Source organism: Microtus ochrogaster, unplaced genomic scaffold (assembly GCF_000317375.1).
Source record: "Microtus ochrogaster isolate Prairie Vole_2 unplaced genomic scaffold, MicOch1.0 UNK109, whole genome shotgun sequence".
NCBI classification, from domain to species: Eukaryota; Metazoa; Chordata; class Mammalia; order Rodentia; family Cricetidae; genus Microtus; species Microtus ochrogaster.
This window is the reverse complement of record NW_004949207.1, coordinates 596346-615426: the sequence shown is the minus strand read 5'-3', so window position 1 is coordinate 615426 and position 19081 is coordinate 596346. Positions and strand designations below refer to the sequence as shown.

General features: G+C 48.2%; 2 protein-coding genes across 2 annotated transcripts in view; one reads left to right on the top strand and one right to left on the bottom strand.

Annotated features, from left to right (window-relative positions):
* Positions 1-1059: 1059 nt before the first annotated feature.
* On the top strand, positions 1060-16717 carry Pilra (paired immunoglobin like type 2 receptor alpha). The gene is made up of 7 exons (XM_005371469.3): positions 1060-1147; positions 1459-1845; positions 9343-9543; positions 13530-13560; positions 16047-16093; positions 16329-16360; positions 16518-16717. Exons 1-7 carry the CDS (start codon positions 1060-1062, stop codon positions 16641-16643), a joined length of 912 nt encoding a protein of 303 aa, XP_005371526.1. The 3' UTR covers positions 16644-16717.
* Positions 16718-17363: 646 nt separating this feature from the next.
* The window catches only part of Zcwpw1 (zinc finger CW-type and PWWP domain containing 1), a 32663-nt gene continuing 30945 nt past the window's right edge, over positions 17364-19081 (bottom strand). Inside the window, exon 17 of the mRNA XM_005371459.3 lies at positions 17364-17715. Coding sequence (XP_005371516.1) covers positions 17402-17715 — 314 coding nt within the window. The 3' untranslated portion in view covers positions 17364-17401. The remainder of the gene's footprint in view (positions 17716-19081) is intronic.

Below are 19081 nucleotides of genomic sequence, written 5' to 3'. Positions count from 1 at the left end.
TGACACATTGCAGCTCTGAGCTTTCTTTCCCATTTCATGCAAAGAAGGTTCTAAAACAGCCATAGCTAGAGGTAATCACTCAAGAGTTTTGTGGGAAAAGCCTTATGGGAGCCCAGCAGCAGATCCGTGGCCTTGACAGGAGTTCAGAGGCTGCACCAAGCAGGCATCCGGAAGTCAGTGTGGACTGGAGGAATACAAGAACTTGATGGGACTGAAGTCCAGTCACCTGTCCTGGTCCAGTCATGTGACATGTGCCAGGGCTTCTCTGATCCTTGGTTTTCTCTTCTGAGTGTGTGTTAAGGATGGTGGGAGGCAGAAAGGCTCCTTCAGAAGTTGGAGTAGTGTGGGAGCCACTGTCAAGGTGAGAGGGACGGTCACTCAGGAAGCCCAGGGAAGGAACAGACTCGGCAGCAGCAAGCAATCAGGGCGAGAGTGTCCATTGGGCATTGCTTTTCCTGAGTCCCTGAAAGGGAACAAGAGGGCAAAGAGCAGATAAAGGTGGGGTCACCATACTAGGGCTGAGGACTGAATATGTTTCCTCATCGCCTCCTTTCTCACTGTGTCTGACGTGAACCGAAACTGACCAGTTCTTCACCTATGATCATTAGAGAGAAAGACACAGACAACCAGCACGAGGGGAGCCATAGTGAGAAACAGACTGGGGGGAGGGCAGCAGTGGAGGAAATGGGAGCTGAGGAAACAGTGATTGCAGCTGCATAGGGAATGGGAAAGACTGCATGAGACAGGAGGTCAGGGTGGAAGAGAGGAGAGCCCGGCATGCAGAGGTCAAGGCTGCATCTTCCAGAAAAAAATGGGGGCTGAGCTCATGGGCACAGTCATCTTCTCAGAGACCACAAAGGCAGATCTTGTGCAACATGGGAAAGAAGAAGCCAGAATGATAAAGGAAGTTGCTGGCCACAAGGAGGTGGAGGTGGGGAGGTCCTGCCCCCACTCAGTCCTCCACATGAGAAGACCCATGGAATGTGGATCACTTTACCCTGATTCTCTCCTGACTCCTTAGTACCCGAGGATCCCTGACGGGGCCTCCTCTCCTTTCCGATGGCTCTGCTGGTCTCATTTCCTGTCGGAATTCCAGACATGGCCTGGGTCCTGCTTCTGCTGCTGCCAGCAGGCTGCCTGCAAGCTGGTGAGTTGTGGGGACCTCACTACTGGGAACTTAGCCACAGGAGGGGTGAGTGGGGCTGGGAAGAGTCGGCTCCCATGTGGGGAAGCAACTGCTCTAGGAGCCAGCCTGTGCTCTGTGCCTCAAGAGAAAGCTCATCCTCAGAGTTGGTTCAGCCCAACCTTTCCCCATCTGTCCTGTCCCATATAGGACAGTGGGACATAGGGACAGTCCTCCCCTGTGTCCCACACCTGCCTATGGATGATGGCTCAGGAAGCTCTGGGTTGTCCATTCCATCCCTAAAGTGGCTTCAGATTCTTCCCCATCCTTCTCAGGGAACTCAGCAGGATCCAACAGAGTAAATACGTTTGGTGTCAACCAACCAGAAAACCTCTCTGGTGTGCAGGGCGGCTCCATCGAGATCCCCTTCTCCTTCTACTTCCCCTGGGAGTTGGCAAAGGATCCACAGATGTGGATTCTCTGGAGATGGCAGCAGTTCCATGGGGAATTGATCTACAACTCTTCCTCGGGTTTCATCCATGAGCATTTCAAGGACCGGTTCATCCTGAACTGGACACAGCCTCAGACATCCGGAGTCCTCAGAATCCTGGACTTAAAGGAGAAGGACCAGACAGTGTACTTCGGCAGAGTTTGTTTGAAAACGACAAAGCGCGTGGAAGTTTTTCAGTCGATCAAAGGGACCTATCTCACCATCACCCGTGGTAAGCACATCCCAGGTCAGCCCTGTGGCCCTGGCTTCCTCATACCATAGATGTTATTAGAGATCCGACATTTCTGATCCTTCCCACAGATTCTCTCTTGTGTGTTCTGTCCCCTCCCCAGAGCTCTGCCATCATTCTCTTTCCTCTTCCCCACAACCATCCACAACCCTTAGCTGCTCTCTCTGAGCTGCCCCCTCCCTGTCCCCTCAGATCCCACCCCACTCCCGGGCCTCAGCTGTTCCCAGATGCTCCTTTCTCCCAACTACAGTACTGCCTTTATCACCCCTACCCTTTCTACCAGAAATCCATGTGGGTGTGGCCTCTCCAGGATGGAGCAGCCTTCACTTGGTGCTGTGCCAGAGTCTCCTTTAATTCCTGGTTTACACTATATCTCACGCCTTCCACAGAGGGTGCCTTTGGGTCCCCATGTATACCCCTCCACCTCTGGGTCCCCCTACTTCTCTAAGACACAGCTCTCACCTCTCCTGCTCAAGTTTTATTTTCCCCTCCCTCAGTTCCCTCTTCTCCCTCACGTTCTCACCATGATCAGGTCTTCTGGTCGCTTCACCTCCTCTGTGGCAGCTGTGACTTCAGCTTCCACACCAAGTGCAGCAGGCCCAGCCTAGTCACCGTGTGGGCATTGCCCCTGCCACCTGTCACCACTGCTGGGCACTCTCATGGTCATTATACAGAGAGAGACATGGAGACCAGCAGAATTCAACCCCTGCCCCAGGTCATGCTGGTGACCAACAGACCCCACAAGGACCCTTTACCTCCGAGCATCTCTCAAATATAGACACATGGTCTCTGCTGAAGTTCATTCTATTGTTTGCCTCCCTTCTATCTTGATTTCATGGGCCATGTATATATGATGTAAGCATACATGTATGTGTTTGTGTGTTCGTGTATGTGTGTGTGTACACATATGCCCCTTTTTGTGCTTGGAAAGTCCAGAGTGCGGCACTGGGAATTCTCCTCTAGTAAGACTTTATTCCCTTGAGGCAGGGTCTCTCACTGAACCTGGAGCTCACTGTTCTGGGCTAGGCTGAAGGGCTATGAAGCTGCATTGATCCTCTTGTCCCTATCTCCCATGGTGTTGCGGTTACAGGGGCTCACATGGCCTGAATTACAAACAAGGTGTATGATATCTGAGGAGGGAACAACTAAGGTTAATCTCTGACACACACACACACACACACACACACACACACACACACACACATGCAACATTATGTTATGTTAAAATTTAATAAAAATAAATGTCTAAAAAATAAAATATAAATTAACAGCCAAATAATAATCAATTATCTCTAATTGCATTGCCAGTTCTCAGGGTGCACTGATAAATGGGTTTGTCCCTTCCAGGTTAGACCCACCTGCCTCTCCCTGGCCAACCACTCCTCATCTTAACCCCTGTGCTGGCTCAGGATAAAGTCCACAGCCAGAGCTGGCCAGGCCGCCTTACGTCTGCGTCTCCTGTGCCTCCTACACGTTTCCCTAAACGGCCTTTTCTGAGATCCCTGTTCTTCTCAACCTCCTTCCTCTTCCTCCTTTCTTAATTTCTCCTGGCCCTCGACATAATCTGAGGTGCTTGGTAGAAATCTCAATTTAAGGCAGCCATGCCTGTCTCTGCTTTTGTCAGACACACCATGATTTCTTCTCTAGCAGGATTTCAGATGGTCCCCAAGGCCACTTGCAGGCTAGACCAGGGCTCTGCCATTGAGTTAACACCTCACGGCCACTATGGGTTCTTCCATCAGAATTTCTACATTTAATTCATTAACTAAATATTCCTGCCCATTGTTCGTAAAATGTTAAAATTAATGATAAAAAGACATGGTTTTTTTTTCTTTTGATCTCTTAAGATAGAGTCTCATGTAGCCCAGGTTACCCTCAAACTTGCTATATGGCTAAGGATGACCTTGAACTTGGGACCCTTCCCCTGTGCTGGGATCACTAGGGTGTGTCACCACTCCTGTGTGCTGCCTGAGATGGGACTCAAGGCCTCGTGCACACTAGGCAAGCTCTCTACCAACTGAGCTACATCCACAGACCACAAAAGAATTGTGTTTATCCGACCAAAATTCCCACATTTAGTGCCAAGAAATCACAACCAGAAAAATATTTGAAACAAGTATTGAGGGCCGGGCGGTGGTGGCGCACGCCTTTAATCCCAGCACTCGGGAGGCAGAGGCAGGTGGATCTCTGTGAGTTCGAGACCAGCCTGGTCTACAAGAGCTAGTTCCAGGACAGGCTCCAAAGCCACAGAGAAACCCTGTCTCAAAAAACCAAAACAAAACAAAACAAAACAAAACAAAACAAAAAAAGAAACAAGTATTGAGAAAGAACCCTGTGATTGGTTTAATTTCATTTTTGTGTCAAATTCAATAATACTTTCCTTTTCAATTTTTCTTTTTCATGTCTAAGCAAAAGACCCCTGGTGGTTTCTCTCTCTCTCTCTCTCTCTCTCTCTCTCTCTCTCTCTCTCTCTCTCTCTCTCTTCTCTCTCAAAATAGATTATTCTCTCATACAATACATCCAAACCACAGTTTCCCCTCCCTTCACTCCTTCCATCCCCTACATTTGCCCTCTCCCCCAAATCAATCAACATCCCCCACCTGTTTCATCATCAGAAAACAGCAGACCTCTCCAAGAAACAACACTCAAACTGGACAAAGCAAGACACAACAAGGCATGGCAAAATCCTGCTATCATGATAGGCTGGACAAGACAACCCAATAGGAGCAAAAGAGTGCCAAGAGCAGGCAAAATAGTCAGAGACACACCCACTCCCACTGTTAGGAGTCCCACAAAAACAGCAAGCTGACAGCCGTAAATACACTGATCTGGTTTTTAAAATCTCATGTAAAACAGCATGCGTTTCTGGTCTGTCTATCCCATTCTGTTCCACTGTGTCTTCATTTTTAATTGTACTTCCTGTTTGTGTGTGCACAGGCATGTGGGTGTCTCAGTGGCAGGGTCAGAGGACTTTTGGGAGTCAGTACTCTTTTTCCAACTTGCTTTGAGGCAGGGTCTCCCCCTGTTGTGTTTCCTCACCATGGAGTGCAAGATGTCTGCCCAGACAGCCTCCCTGTGATTCTCCCATCTCTGGTCCTGTCTCCCCAAAGCAGGGCTGCAGTTGCAGATGCTCACCACATCTGGATTTTTATGTGGGTTCTGATGGGAACAAAAGTCACAGCAGGTGTTTTCTCTATTAACTCTGATTCTTTATTTTTATTAATTTTTTTAAATTTATGTGTATGTGCATGTCAGTGTGGTTACATATTTACAAGCAAGTGTCTGTGTGGACATACATGTGAAGGCCAGGTAACAACCTCGGAAACCTTTCCCTGGGCACATTATGCCTTTCAATTCTTTCTCTTTCTTTCTTTGTTTGTTTTTTTCTTTCTTCCTTCCTTCCTTCCTTCCTTTCTCCCTCTCTTCCTACCATTTTTCTTTCCTCCTATTTTATGGAGGGGTGCCTTTCTCTAGCCTGGAACTCACCAAGTGGGCTAGGCCAGCTGGCAGTGAGCCCCAGATCCCGTCTTCCCTCTGCAGTGCTGGGATTACATGGAGACAGGCACAGGTCCCTGGGGATTCAACTCAGGTGTTTGTGCTTCAGAGGTGTCCTAGTAGGAGTTTCTATCATTGTGCTAAGCACCGTGATCAAAGCACTGGGAAGGAAAAGGTTCATTGTGGCTTACACACGCCTATCACATTCCATCATCAGGAGAAGGCTAGGCAGGAATTCCAGGCAGGAACCTGGAAGAGGAACTGAAGCAGAAGCCATGGAGGGGGGCTGATTACTGGGCTTGTTCAGCCTGCTTTGATTAAAGCATCCAAGACCACCAGCCCAGACATAGCACCACCCACAGTGAGCTGTGCCCTCCCACGTCAATCAAATCAAGAAAATGCCCTACAGACGTGCCTATGGGCAATCTGATGGAGGCATTTTCACAGCTGAGATCCCCTTCCCAGATAACTACAGCTTTGTCAAATTGACAGGATAACTAACCAAAGCACAGGGCAAGTGCTTTCTGGACTGAACAATCTCCACAGTTGCTGGCCTGCCTTTTCTCCTCTCGGAACTGCACTTCCTTAGTGACTCTACCTTATCCATGACAGTGGCCGATGAGACTCCTTCCCTCTCAGTCATTACTCAACCCAACATTTCCAACAACTTTGTTTTTTGTTTTGTTCTTTTGGGACATTCTGGGAAAGAAGGTAATATATAAGCATAGATATGTGTGCATATACACACACCTAAGTATACACACATGTTTGCCTACTCCCTGTTAAGATTAGGGCAACAGAGAAAATTCTTTATATATTAAAGAGTCTGGAACTGAATAGTAATGATGGCTGCTCAGGCTCCTCAAAATGAATGCGCTGTAAGCCACTGGACCGCATATTGCAGAGTTCAAATGATATACCATATATAACATACATTTATACCTGAGGCAGGGTCTCACTATGTAGCCCTAGCTGGCTGAGAACTTGCTGTGTAGACTAGATGGGCCTTGAACTCACAGAGATCTGCCTGTCTCTGCCTCTCGAATGCACAGTTTAAGGTGTGCTCCACCAAAGTCAGCTTAAAGGTGACATTTTTAAGTGGGGTGGTGCAAACCTGTGATCCCAGTGGAAGGTGGAGGGGAAGAGATCAGGAGTCTAAGGTCATTAGCTACACAGCAAGTTCAAGGCCAGTCTGGGCTATGTGGACCCCATCTTTAAATAAATGTTAAGAGTGGCTAAGAGCAGTGGCTTTGTGATTGTGAAGACCAAAGTTCAAATCCCATCACCCACGGAGGAAGCTGGATGTCCCTACATATACTGTGACACCAAGGAGGTGGAGGCAGGAGAATTGCTGAGTTTGTTGATTTTCCGTCTAGCTGATGCTTGAGCCCCCATTTCACAGAGAGAAGCTGCCCCTGAGGAAGAGATGGAGAAGGTTGTAAGAGGACACAGAATCCTCTTCTGTCCCCACATGCATGTTCATGTGCACATCTCTATCCTCTGTGTGTGTGCGTGTGTGTGTGTGTGTGTGTGTGTGTGTGCTCATGTGCTTGTGTGAATAGGTGCATGAATGAACACTCAGCAGACACATACTACACACACAGAGACACATATTAAACAAATGGCAAAAAGATTTTTAGTAGTATTTGATTAAATATTTCATACATTTTACAATATATTTCCCATGGTATCTACATCAAAAGCAAGCAGCATTGTAAGCAATAGGTTCTTATCATCTAGCTGGGGTGGGCAACCAAGAGCAATCACAATAGTGTGTATTGAGATTCTGAACCTCGCTCACCTATAACGTATAGGGAGGCAAACCGTGCCTGACACTGAGAATTTGTTCAATAACTCACGTCTAAGGAGCAGCCTTGTCCACCCTGGCAGGCTACTTCTGCTCTAACAAGGACTGTTACTAGAAAATGACTGTTTAGATCTGTGTGACTTAGAGATTTCTCTTTGTAAGGGATGACATGAGCGTCTGAGGATGTTCCTACCAGGAAGTAGAGTTGTCATTGCTCACCCGATCTCAGCCTCAGCCTCAGTTCCCTTCTTCCTGTGTGAGCTTCTAGGAGCTGCTCCCCATCCTGCATCCTCTAAAGAAGACAGGATACGCATGTCTGTCTGTCCATTCCCATAATTGAAGAACAATCTACTTATTACTTGAGTGTAGGGTCTGAGCCTGGCCCTGGCAGTCTAACAAGCCAGGCTTGGCCCCCTGTCCTCGACAGGACAATTTCAGAGACAGGTCACAGTGAAAAACAGAGGAAAGAGGCGTTCTCAGCTTAGGGAGCCTTAAAGTTCTTGCCTTTAAGACTTCCCTATTCAGGGTTCAATTAAAGATGTCAGGATGAGCTAAAGGGGGGCTAAACATATGAGGGGAAAGATCTGAGGGTCAAGAGTCTACTCCCAACAGCTTCCATCTATCCACGATTCTTTATTCTCTCTTCAATCCATCATTTCTCATTGTTCCTCTTGTTCTCCCTTGGTCCTTGTTCTACATTGTTCTCAGTTCTACCTGTTCTACAAATGTTCCTAGTCACATATATCCTGAAAACCAGCAATTCCCCAGTTCTGGCAGGTTCCAGGGCCAGAGTTCTTTTGCCCCATAGAAAGTCTGGGAAGGGTTTTCAGAGAGAGAGAGAGAGAGAGAGAGAGAGAGAGAGAGAGAGAGAGAGAGAGAGAGACTCCTTAATGGAGAAAGGTAGTTAAGAAAGGAATTAAATCTTTAAATCATCATAGGATTCTGGAGGGGAAGGTTACTGAGCTACAGTACATTTTTAGGTGGTAGAAAGAGCTAAAAGGTTTATTTTAGTAAAATTATGGACAGGGCAGCGATTTGTTAAATCAGCATGGCACTTCTTTTCTCCCAGCATGCGTAGGGGATACCAGGTAACATAAGTAAACAGTCAGGGAGAAGCTGATGGCTCTTGATCAGATAGCAACACACCAGAGGCTGCAGTTTCTATGGTCTAGGTCTGGAGTTAGACTCACTGCTCTAAACCAAGATGACAACCAGGTCTCTAAATTATGCTTCTGGGCTACGCTGTCATCAGTCATTGTGATCCTGGTGTTGTGGGTCTTTCTCTGGGTTGCAGTTAATTATTTCTCCTGCTGCCCTTGAGAGTCCTGAATTAAAGTCATCAGTGAACCGAGGTGAAGGTGAGCATAGGAGGTAAGAATCTTTTATGTGGGGTAAAAACAGGGCAGCAGCTTGGGCAGGTGATGCTCTATGCCTGGACCCGAAGCCCTGACCAGATGCCTGCTGATAAAGGTAATTGCAGGAAGTCAGATCTCTGCGCTTACCTAGGAGGAACAAGGCCTGGCAGCGGGAAACTGTTCTGAATTAGGGAATTAACTCCCAAATATGTAACAGAAGGGAAGCCAGCTACAGTGAAAAATCTATAGCAAAGGACAGACACTTTGTTCACAAAGCAAGAACGCAAAAGCCTTGCTTTTGGGTTTAGCCCTGAGTGGATCCCTTGGTTCTGATAAGTCTCTCCTGAAAAGATGACTGGGCAATTACTCTATGATGTCACAGCTTCCAGCGCTCAGCTTGACCAGATTGGAGGAGAAACAAGGAGGTCCAGTCACAACCCCCAACTCCATATTTGGGATTTGACACATCCTGACCTGAGGTTTAGGCCTAAATAGAAGACAAGACATAAGCACAGCTAAGCAGTCCCAGTTCCGGTGTGGCCCCGCCCACAGTGAGCCATCATTCTCTGTCTCCAGTCTCTCCTGCAAGGTGATCTGAGGAGCTGTCAGAACTGTGTGAACTCTCTTTCTGGGAGATCAGTTCTTTACTGGCTGGCTCCAAGCTTTGCCTTTTCCTTCTCCCAGCTTGAGACTCCTTGGGTGTCTCCAGTTCCTTGGAGTCCATTGCTTCAGTGTCTGACGGCAAAGAGTGCTGCAGAGGCATCTCTAGAATCTTCACTCCTACTGGGGAAGTTCATGCTGACTTCCTTTATCTCTTCCCAGCCCCCAGGACCACCTCTCCAAGCCCCACCACTGCAACTTCTACACGCACCAAAAACACCCTCACGGCCACAGAAGGTCAGATGAGCAGAGAAAATAAGACCCTGGATCTGGGAACCACAGTTGGGTTGGCAGTGGCTGCTGCTGTACTCCTGGCTGGGGTTTTGGGATTGATGGTGTTCCTCAGGTGGAAGAGGAGGAAAGGTAAGTGTCCAGACTGCATCCCCATCACACTTCCCGAGTATTTCCAAAGGACAATCTGCACCAGAGTCATCGAAGGGGATTGTTGACAGCTCAGATCCTGGGGCTCAGGTGATGGCTCAGTCAGTAAAGTACTTGCCGTGCAAGCTTGAGGATCCATCACCACAATCCTTGTAGTCCCAGTGCTGAGCAGGGGGACAAGATCATTCCCGAGGCTGATGACTAGGCACACTAGCCTAATTGTTAAGATTCGGTCGCAGTGAGAGACCCTGTCTTTAAAAACAGCAAGGTGACAGCCTTTGAGGAGCTAAGGGTGGCTTCTGGCCTCCCCAGGGCAGATCCCTGATGACCTCTTGAATCCAGAGTCAGGCTCTGAGGCTTCTGCTTAGAGTATCTGGGGGTCTTTTTGTTCCTGTTGTTTCAGTTTGCTTGACTGCAGGCCTGCACTGCTAACCCCACTGGAAATCTGCTTTAAGCCGGTTCCCAAGGTGAGGCCTCTGAGGGTTCAGTCTGTGAACCGCACAGTCCAGTCACATCTCAGTTCTTCTCTGTCAACTCGGTCATTTCCTCATCAGAGGAGAAAGGGCCTGCCCAGGAGGAGCCAGGGGAGGGGAAAGCAGAAGGGACTGGAAGTCGCCTCAGCTCAGCTGTATTGATTGCTCCACTTCCCAAAGTCTGGCTTGAAACTGGAGGATCCTAAGTAGATGAACATCAGTTTCCCAGTAACTGTGGGTGATGGGGAGGGGTCCCAAGGACTGAGTGTTCATTTTAGAAAGAGCTGTGGTGTTGACAGACATGGTCAGAAGAGAGACAGGTGGTGAGAGAAGCTCTCAGAGGAAGAAAAATTGCATACAATGTCAAAGAATAAATAATGACAGCCAGAGGCAGAGATGACTCAGGAGGTCAAGACACTGAAATTACTCAGAGCCCACACAATCAAAGGAAAGAACTGACTTCTTCATCTTGTTCTCAGACACACGCACACCATGGCCTGTGCATACTCACACACATAGTGCATAAATAAATATAATACAATTAAAAATTAAAACAATGACAGCCACTGTGGTTCACACCTCAGTCTGTGCACCGGGGTGGAGACAGGAGGATCTTGACTCCATGAGAATTTATCTCAACCCCTCTCCCTTCCACAGAATAGCCAGGAAAGTGCTGGGAGTCATGTAGGACACACTCTGGCCTTCAAGGAAAGGAGGCCATGTCAGGAACTCTTGAGTAGTGTGGTGCTGGCTGGAGAGGCAGGAGATGACAGGGGGAACCTTGTAAGTCAGGTCCCCAGGCCTCTGGTATCAGAGGCAAAACAAAGAGGCCACCTCAGCGTCCTGCTATGATGACATCAGCTTGTGTGGAAAGTCTCATATGGGGTTCAAGAGGGTCACTGAGACAGGTTACTGGGGAGGAAGATGTTTACTAAGAATTATCAATGCCACGGACAGTCAGAAAGGCAGACAACAGCATGGCAGGGGGGCTAAGAGATGCCAGGCCCCACCAACATGGCAGAGGCTCTAAATAGCAAAAGGGGCTCTTTCTTTATCCTTCTGAGGATGAGGGTGGTTTTACTGCACAAGCCTAAACCAGGAAGGAGGGAGGAAAGGGAGCAGGATGTGTGGCCACCAACGCCCTCTGACATAAGTCACTCCCCAGGAGAGAAACCCTGGGGCTGGATGGAAGAATGTCAGCTGGAGAGTCACCGTGTCTCAGGAGTGAGTCTGTGAGAGGTGAAGGGCGGTGCTGCAGCCTGAGCAGCGCTGGACTCTGACCTTACAGTCGTAGGGTATAGAGGACAGACTGGAGGTGCCAGGCTGTGTCAGTTACCACTGTGGCTGCCCATGGAGACGAATGGCCAGGACCAGGTAAAATTCAAGGCAAAAGCTCTCAGACTCTGAGACTAGCCCAAGCGGTAGTGCCTGTCTGTAAGTCCAGTGTGTGGAAGGTGCAGGCAGGAGGATCAGCATTCAAAGTCCTCCTTGGGTGCAGAAGATCTCAAACAAACAAAAACTCAGTGGTTAGACTGACGCAGGGACCAGAGAACAGGAACAAGTCTTGTTTGTTAAAAACAGTTTGATGAAACCACCACGCCCTATGGGGACTGAAGGAGGAAGTCTGTCTGAGGGGGTGCAATGGCGGTCACTTTCCTCTGCTGTGATAAAAATGACACCATCAAAAGTACCTTGTGGAAGGAAGAGGTCATTCTCGTTTGCGGCTCCAAAGCAAGGTTAATAATGGCGGGGCAGTGAAGCAGGACGCTGAGCGGTCACATCTCAACCACGTGCAGAAAACACGGAGAAAACGGAAGTGAGGTGGGAAAACACACTCTCAAAACACACCCCCAGTGATACACACCTCACCAGAAGGCTGCACCTCCTAAATGTTCCTTAATAACCTCCCCAATATGACCAAGGGTGCAAACAAGTGAGCCTGTGGTTCCGATTCTTCCTTCAAACCTAAACAGGGGTAGACTGAGGAGCTGAGTCTGGGATGGATTTGAAGTGCCCGTGTGGATCTGACAAAGCTCTCCTAAAATATAAATAAATAATAAAATGTCTATTTATAAGTCAAAAGAGAAGACACAGAGAGATGGTTCAGGAGTTAAGAATATGTGTTGCTCTTGCAGAGACCCAAGTTCAGTTCCAGCACCCATGTGGAGCAGATCACAGCCTCCTGCGCATCCAGGGCTCTCTTCTGGCCTCCTCGGGCTTGGGAACACAGACGGCACACACAACCTCACACAGAAACACAGTCTCACACACACACAGTCATACAACCTCACATAGAAACACACACAGTCAAACACACACAGTCTCACACAGAAACACACACAGTCAAACACACACACACACACAACCTCACACAGAAACACACAGTCTCACACACACACAGTCATACAACCTCACATAGAAACACACACAGTCACACACACACAGTCTCACACAGAAACACACACAGTCAAACACACACACAACCTCACACAGAAACACACACAATCACACACACACACACACACACAAATAAAAATCTTAAGAACTATAATGTAAAACACTTGGAGAAAAAGACTAAGGAGCCAAATGACTTGTTCCCCGAAACACAGTGGGTGACATTGTCAAAGGAAAGAGGATACAGGTGAACAGAGAACATCTCATTCATAAAAAATGGAAAAAAACAGTCAAGAAGTCTATATCGGGGCTGGAGGGATGGCTCCACAGTAAGGAGCACTGGCTGCTCTTGCAGAGAAACTGAGTTCTGCTCCCAGCACCCACATCAGGCAGTTTACAACCACCTGCACCTCCAGCTCCAGGCCTACAGGAAGCTCTCTCCTGAATCCACAGGCATCTGCTCTCATGTGCATCTACCCCAAAACATGCACACGTCATTTTAAAATTCTAAAACCAAATCAAACAAAAAAAATGCTAAAAGCTACAGTAGCTAAATAAATAAATAATTTTTAAACAGCTATGGTTGCCCTAACAGAGTAAAAGGTGTTGGTGTCCAACCTGGGAGCCACATGGTGGAGGGAACCGACTCCTGCAAGATGTCCTCTGACCTCCACACAAACTGTGGTACACCCCCTACCATATAATAAATAAGCGGCAATAAAAAGTTATAGTAATTAAAAAATCAGAACAAGACAAACAGACCAGTAGAGTAAAATACAATCCAGAAGGAGGCGGTTCCTAAGGACACACAAAGGGAGAGGGGAGAACACAGAGTAGACAAGCAGGTGCTGGGTCAGGGGGAACTCAAGGTTGGTGAAGGAACAAAGGAGACAGGGGTGGGGCCTGGACCTGGCAGGGATTTGGGGGAGGGGTTGCTGTGTGGGACAGCAGCCCAGCAGAGGTAGTCTAGGCTCTTCTCTGGCTGTCTGGGGCGGTCTCTTTGCTCCCCTGTCCTCTGAAGGAGCTGAACATAGAGGACAGCTGAGGGACAGATGGACAATCAGCACGGATTTCACACTGACACTGTCTCTTCCCCAACAGGCCAGAGGACTAAAGCCAAAACCCCAGCCAGGTGAGCCCCATCCTGACCTCTGCAGGAGCAGCCAGTGCTCTTGCCCACTGAGCCATCTCTCCAGCCCCTTCAAATGGTATTAGAAGAGCAATGGAGAACCGCACACAGGGCTCTGCCCATCTCCCCACCCCTGACTCATCCTGTCTGCTTCCTCCATGTCCTCCATGACGCCATGCTCTTCAGGGCCACCAGCTTCACACACTGACAAGGGGTGCAGCAGAGTCTCAGGGAGTCTCCTTCCAGAACAGCCCCCACCCCAGGCCTCATGGGGTCTTTCTCCTTCTCTCCTTCCATTGCCTAGGCTTCCCTCTCTGTGGCTCTGGCTCCTCTCAGCCTTGAACATCTGCCTGGATTCCACCAGCTCTCCCATCTTTCCCTTTCTTCCCTCTGCCTTTCTCTGTGGTCAGTGAGCCCCGCTCCCCAGGAATCCTTTGTTCTAGGTCTTCCACATCTTTTGCCCTCTTCTCTTCACCTCCCAACCTCTCTGCCCTTCTCTCCTGTCTTTCCTTTTCCTTATTGCACATGACCTGCTCTGAGCCTTCTACATTTTTTCTGAGAAAGGGTCTCAGATTGGCCTGGCTGGCCTTGAACTGACTATGAAACTAAAGGTGACCTTGAACTTCTGATCTTTTCACCTCCCAGCTGTTGGAATGACAGGCATCACACCACACCTGGTTTATGAGGGGCTGGGGATGGAACCCAGGACCTTGTCAATTAACACAAGCACTCTGAGAGCAACACTGCATCCCCAGCTCCTCCCTCTTTCCTCTCCTTGTGGCTTCTTTGGCCAGATGCCCTTCCTCCAGTCTGATCTCAGGTCCCTTCTTCCACGACCTTAGCCTAAGCACCTACCCAGAAGATCTGAATTTTTTTTGCCCTCTAGTTTTAATCAAGAAAGTGAGAGAGGATAGCATTGGTTCTTCCTATTTCTAGTCTCTGTTCCTGCCCAGCATAAGGCAGTTTCCTAGAGTGACTCACCTTCAGCTAGAGCTAAGAGACCTCAGCTAGGCCCCCTTACCAATGGCCTATCATTCCTCTTCCAGAGAAGGCCGAACACCAACATGCCCATCGTGAGTCATTGAGGATGGCAGAGGCCACTCAAAGGGAACCAGCTTCTAGTGTGTGGGCATGTGTGCTCGAGTGTGTGTGTGCATGCATGTGTGCAGACACTCATGCGCATGCACATGTGTGTGTTCTCAGGTGTTATCCACCTTAAATAATTATTTTTATTGCATTTTACCTATTTGTGTGCATGTGTATATGTGTATGTGTGGGTATGAGCTTGTCACGGCACACATGTGGAAAACAGAGGACAACTTCTGAGAGCTGCCTTTTTCCTTCCACCTTGTGGATCCCTGGGATGACATCAGGTTGTCAGTCTTAATGGCATGGTCTTACCCACTAAGTCATTTCACCTGACCCCACTTGGGATTTGGGTTTTGGTTTTTTTTTTTGAGACAGGGTCTCACACTGGTCTGGAACTCAACAATTACACCTGGTTGGTTGACCAGTGAACATCAGGAGTCCCCCTGTCTCCACCTCTTGAACACTGAGAATATAAGCATGCACCACATCCCCAGTCTTGTCTGTGTTATTACATGTTCTTGTTATATATATATATATGTGTGTGTGTGTGTGTGTGTGTGTGTGTGTGTGTGCGCGCGCGCGCGCGCGCAGTGCACATGTGCCCTGTGTGTAGAAGGCAGAGATCAGTGGTGTTCTTTCTCAGTTTCTCTCCATTATATTTTGTGTTCCTATATGTATGTTGTGTTTGTGTGTGCACTTGTGCATGTATGTGGAGGTCAGAGGTCTATGTTGTGACTCTCCTCAGTTTCTCCTACCTTTACTTAATATTAATTTTGAGACCTCTATAGTAAGGTCTCTCACTAACTGAAGCTCATCAGTTTGGTTGGGCTGTGCAGACAACAGCTTCAGGGATCCACCCATCTCCACCCCTCCCTCCAGGCACATTGTACCCAGAGCATTTTGTTGTTGGTTTGATTTTTTGGGACAGGGTTTCTATCTGTAAACATCCCTGGCTGTCCTGGAACAAACTGTAGACCGGGTTGGCCTCAAACTCACAGAGTGCTGGGTTTAAAGGCATGAATCACCACTGCCTGACTGACTGTGCCCAGTATTTTTTACATGGGTCCTTGGAGATCTAAATTTGGGTCTTCTTGTTTGGGAAGCAGGCCCTTTGCCAACTGAACCATCTCTCCAGCCTCCACTTCATCTTCTGAGACAGGGTCTTTCACTGAATCTAGAGCTCATCTGTTAGTCCAGGATGGCCTGTGAACTCCAGGGACTTCTCTGCCTGTCTCTGCTTCTCCAGCACCCAGCTTTGTAGGTTCTGGGGTCTGAAGTTAGGACGTCATGTTTCTGTGACAAGCACTTTACTAACTGGGCCATCTCTCCAGCCTAGCACCTAATGTCTTAATTCTTTCTTGCCTAGCCTCTAATCTGTTGCCCATCTTGTTCTCATGCAGGGAACTTATTGAAAACACTGAGAAATGTGAGCAAGTTGAGCCCAAAGGTAAATTCTGCCATCTTCCTGTTGCACACTTGGCTCTGCCTTCTTCTCCCAAGACCCCGCACTTACACAAGCACTCCCTCAGTGTTTTTGCCTTCCCCTCCCTCTCCCTGTCCCTCCCTCACCCTGTCCCTCCCAAGTAACCAAGGTCCTCACCTCATGCTTGGAACTCCCAGCCATCTGTCTCCCTTCCTGTCACACACCTTGACTTCAGAACTCTGTGTTCCTTTTTCTCTAGGACAACATATGGAAGCCAAAGAGAACCCCAAGGTAAGCGATTCAGACTTAGGTCTGAAGGAGTTAAGGGGTATTGATGGAGGCAGAAGGTTGGAGGTCAGAGGTGTGGGGACACTCATGCTGCAGCTGCTGCTTTATGGAGCCTCAGCTGCACTGCTGCTATCTAATGCCCTGTCCCCCACCCTCGCAGGACAACAACATCGTGTATGCCTCCATTGCCCTCACAAGCCCGACCTCCCCAGGAACACCAGCCTGCCTGCCTGTCCATGAGAACCTTCAGGAAGAGACTGTATACTCCATCGTAAAGACCAAATGAGCAGGTCTGGGTGACCATCTCAGAGTCACCTTTGCTTCTAGTAGGAAGACTCCCAGCTTCCACTGATACCCACAGAGTCAAACGCTCACAGGTCACAGATACCCATGGCCAGGACAGAAATTCACACGTCAGGAACTCAGAGAAACTGAGAAACTCCCAGTTCCCTTTTCTAACCTGTTAGGCCCTTCTCATACAAATAAAAATATCTACAGAATTTGCCTAAAAGAATCTAATTAAGGGTCACTAGTGTGACCCGTAACTTCTGGCCCTCTGAGGACCCCTCCTCTATCACTTTTTTCGAGTGGCCCAAGGCAGGGGATGCTCCAAATGCTGGCAGCTGTCCACACGATGTTCACCCACATCTGTGAGTTTTAACCAGCACACACTGTGACTGGTCCCCATGCACCACCGCACAGGACATCAGCAATAGCCCTAGAGAGATGGTGTGAGACAGGGAACTAACACCAGATGGTTATGGTGCTTTCCAAAGGTCAAGTCGTTCCCAGGAAGGAGAGCCAGGACTCACAGACACGCTGTCCTGGAGGTTCCCCAGGTCTGGGTCTCGCTGCTGTCCCCAGCCTCCTGTCCCCTCCAGAGCAGGCATTCTGCCATAGAGACAGGAAAGGAAGCACACCTCAGCAGTAGCCCAGAGACCTGCTTTATTGACATGGGCTGCACAGCTCTGACTAGAACCACTTGGCAGGTCAACAATGCCAACATTTAATGGCTACTCAAGAATGTAGGAGGACCAGAGCACGCTATTCCTCAAAAAGGGCCGCCAGGAACTCATCAGAGCCATCCCTCTGCTGCAAGTCTCCTCTCTCCTCTGGCTCTCCAATGTCTTCCATGAGTTGCTCCAAGTCCAGGTCACTGGAACCATCATCTTCAGGGGGAAAACTTGCTGCCTCCTGTGTCAGGGGCTCCTGAGGTCCGGGACCTTCCTTTCCCAAAGGACGAACCCCATGCTGAGCTAGTGGGGTAGGGCACTCTGATACAATTTTAATTTCTTTCTCCTCAGGTAAGTTGATTGCTGAGGTCTTGCTTTCAGGAGCCTTAAATTTCTTTTTAGGGCCTAAAGAAAACAAAGTTGAGAGTCCCTTTATGTTAACCTATCCTGACGTCTTACAACTAGACTTCATAATTCTTATGCTTAAAGCATCTGAAAGGATAATTGCCATCAGGATGTGGAATACAGACTTTCGGGTCACACATGGGCTCTAGCCTCGTGTCAGCTGTGTATTCAACATGGGTCCTGAACAAATCTGAATATCTGAGTCTTAGGGCTTTGTATCTGAAACATCAAGGGGCTGGAAAGATAGCTCAGGAGTTAAAAGAACTTGCTGCTCTTGAAGAAGACTGGGTTTCAATCCCAAGGCTCACAAAGTGGCTCACAACCACCTGTAACTCCAGTTCCAGAGGATATGGCACTCTCTTCTGGCCTCTGTGAGTACCAAGCATACATGTGGTGCACAGGCATATATGCAAGCAAAACACCCATACACATAAAATTTTTAAAAAATAAACAAATGTCAGAAATCTAAGGCCCATTCCATGAGATGGAACCCATACCTAGCACTGTTAAAGGGTCCAAGAACCTGTGTGTAGACAGATCTTAGGCCCTAAGGGAAAATACAATACCATTATTCTAGTTAATGGACATGGAATTACCACACACCTCTACCCAAGGCTCAAGAATGTTTGAGAAAGAAGGGGAAATGCAAAAGGTTATTTTTTAATACAACAGGGCAGTTGCACATATGAACTCAGTGATTGTGACAGCAGGCATAAGATCTGTGCAAACTTAAGCCAGATACAAATCCAATATGGAAAGGGCCTGAACTCTCACTACTGGCTGAAAAGCTACTGGCATTTTTAAAATAAGATTTATTTTTATTTTGTGTGTATGGGTGTTTTGCCAGTGTCCAGCAGGGTCAGAAGAGGGTATGAGATCCCCATGAACTAGAGTCATGGATGGTTGTGAGCCATCATCGTGTTTGAGTGTCAGGAACTAGGTCCTCTGGAAGACCAGCCAGTGCTTGATTGAGCTTGATATCTGATGAGAGAGGGAAAGTCGGTTGTCTTTAGTGGTATGACTGACCCGTGATAAGTCAACCACACTCCAAGCCAGGCCCCACTCCCAAGACTAGCTAACTGAAATTGATGGAGTGAGGGGAAGAAGAAAACTCATGTTTGTGAGGTTAGGAAGAGAAGGAGGAAGAGCGTAGATACAGGAGAAGTCGAAGGGCGAACACGACCAAAGTACACTGTATGAAATTCTCAAGGTGGGCAGTGCTAACACATTCCTTTTAATCCTAGCACTCAGGAGGCAAAAGCAAGGCACAGGTATCTCTGTGAGTTCAAGGTCAGCCTGGTCTACACAGTGAGTTCCTGGTCAGCTAGGGCTATATAGTGAGACCCTGACCCAAAAAAAAAAAAAA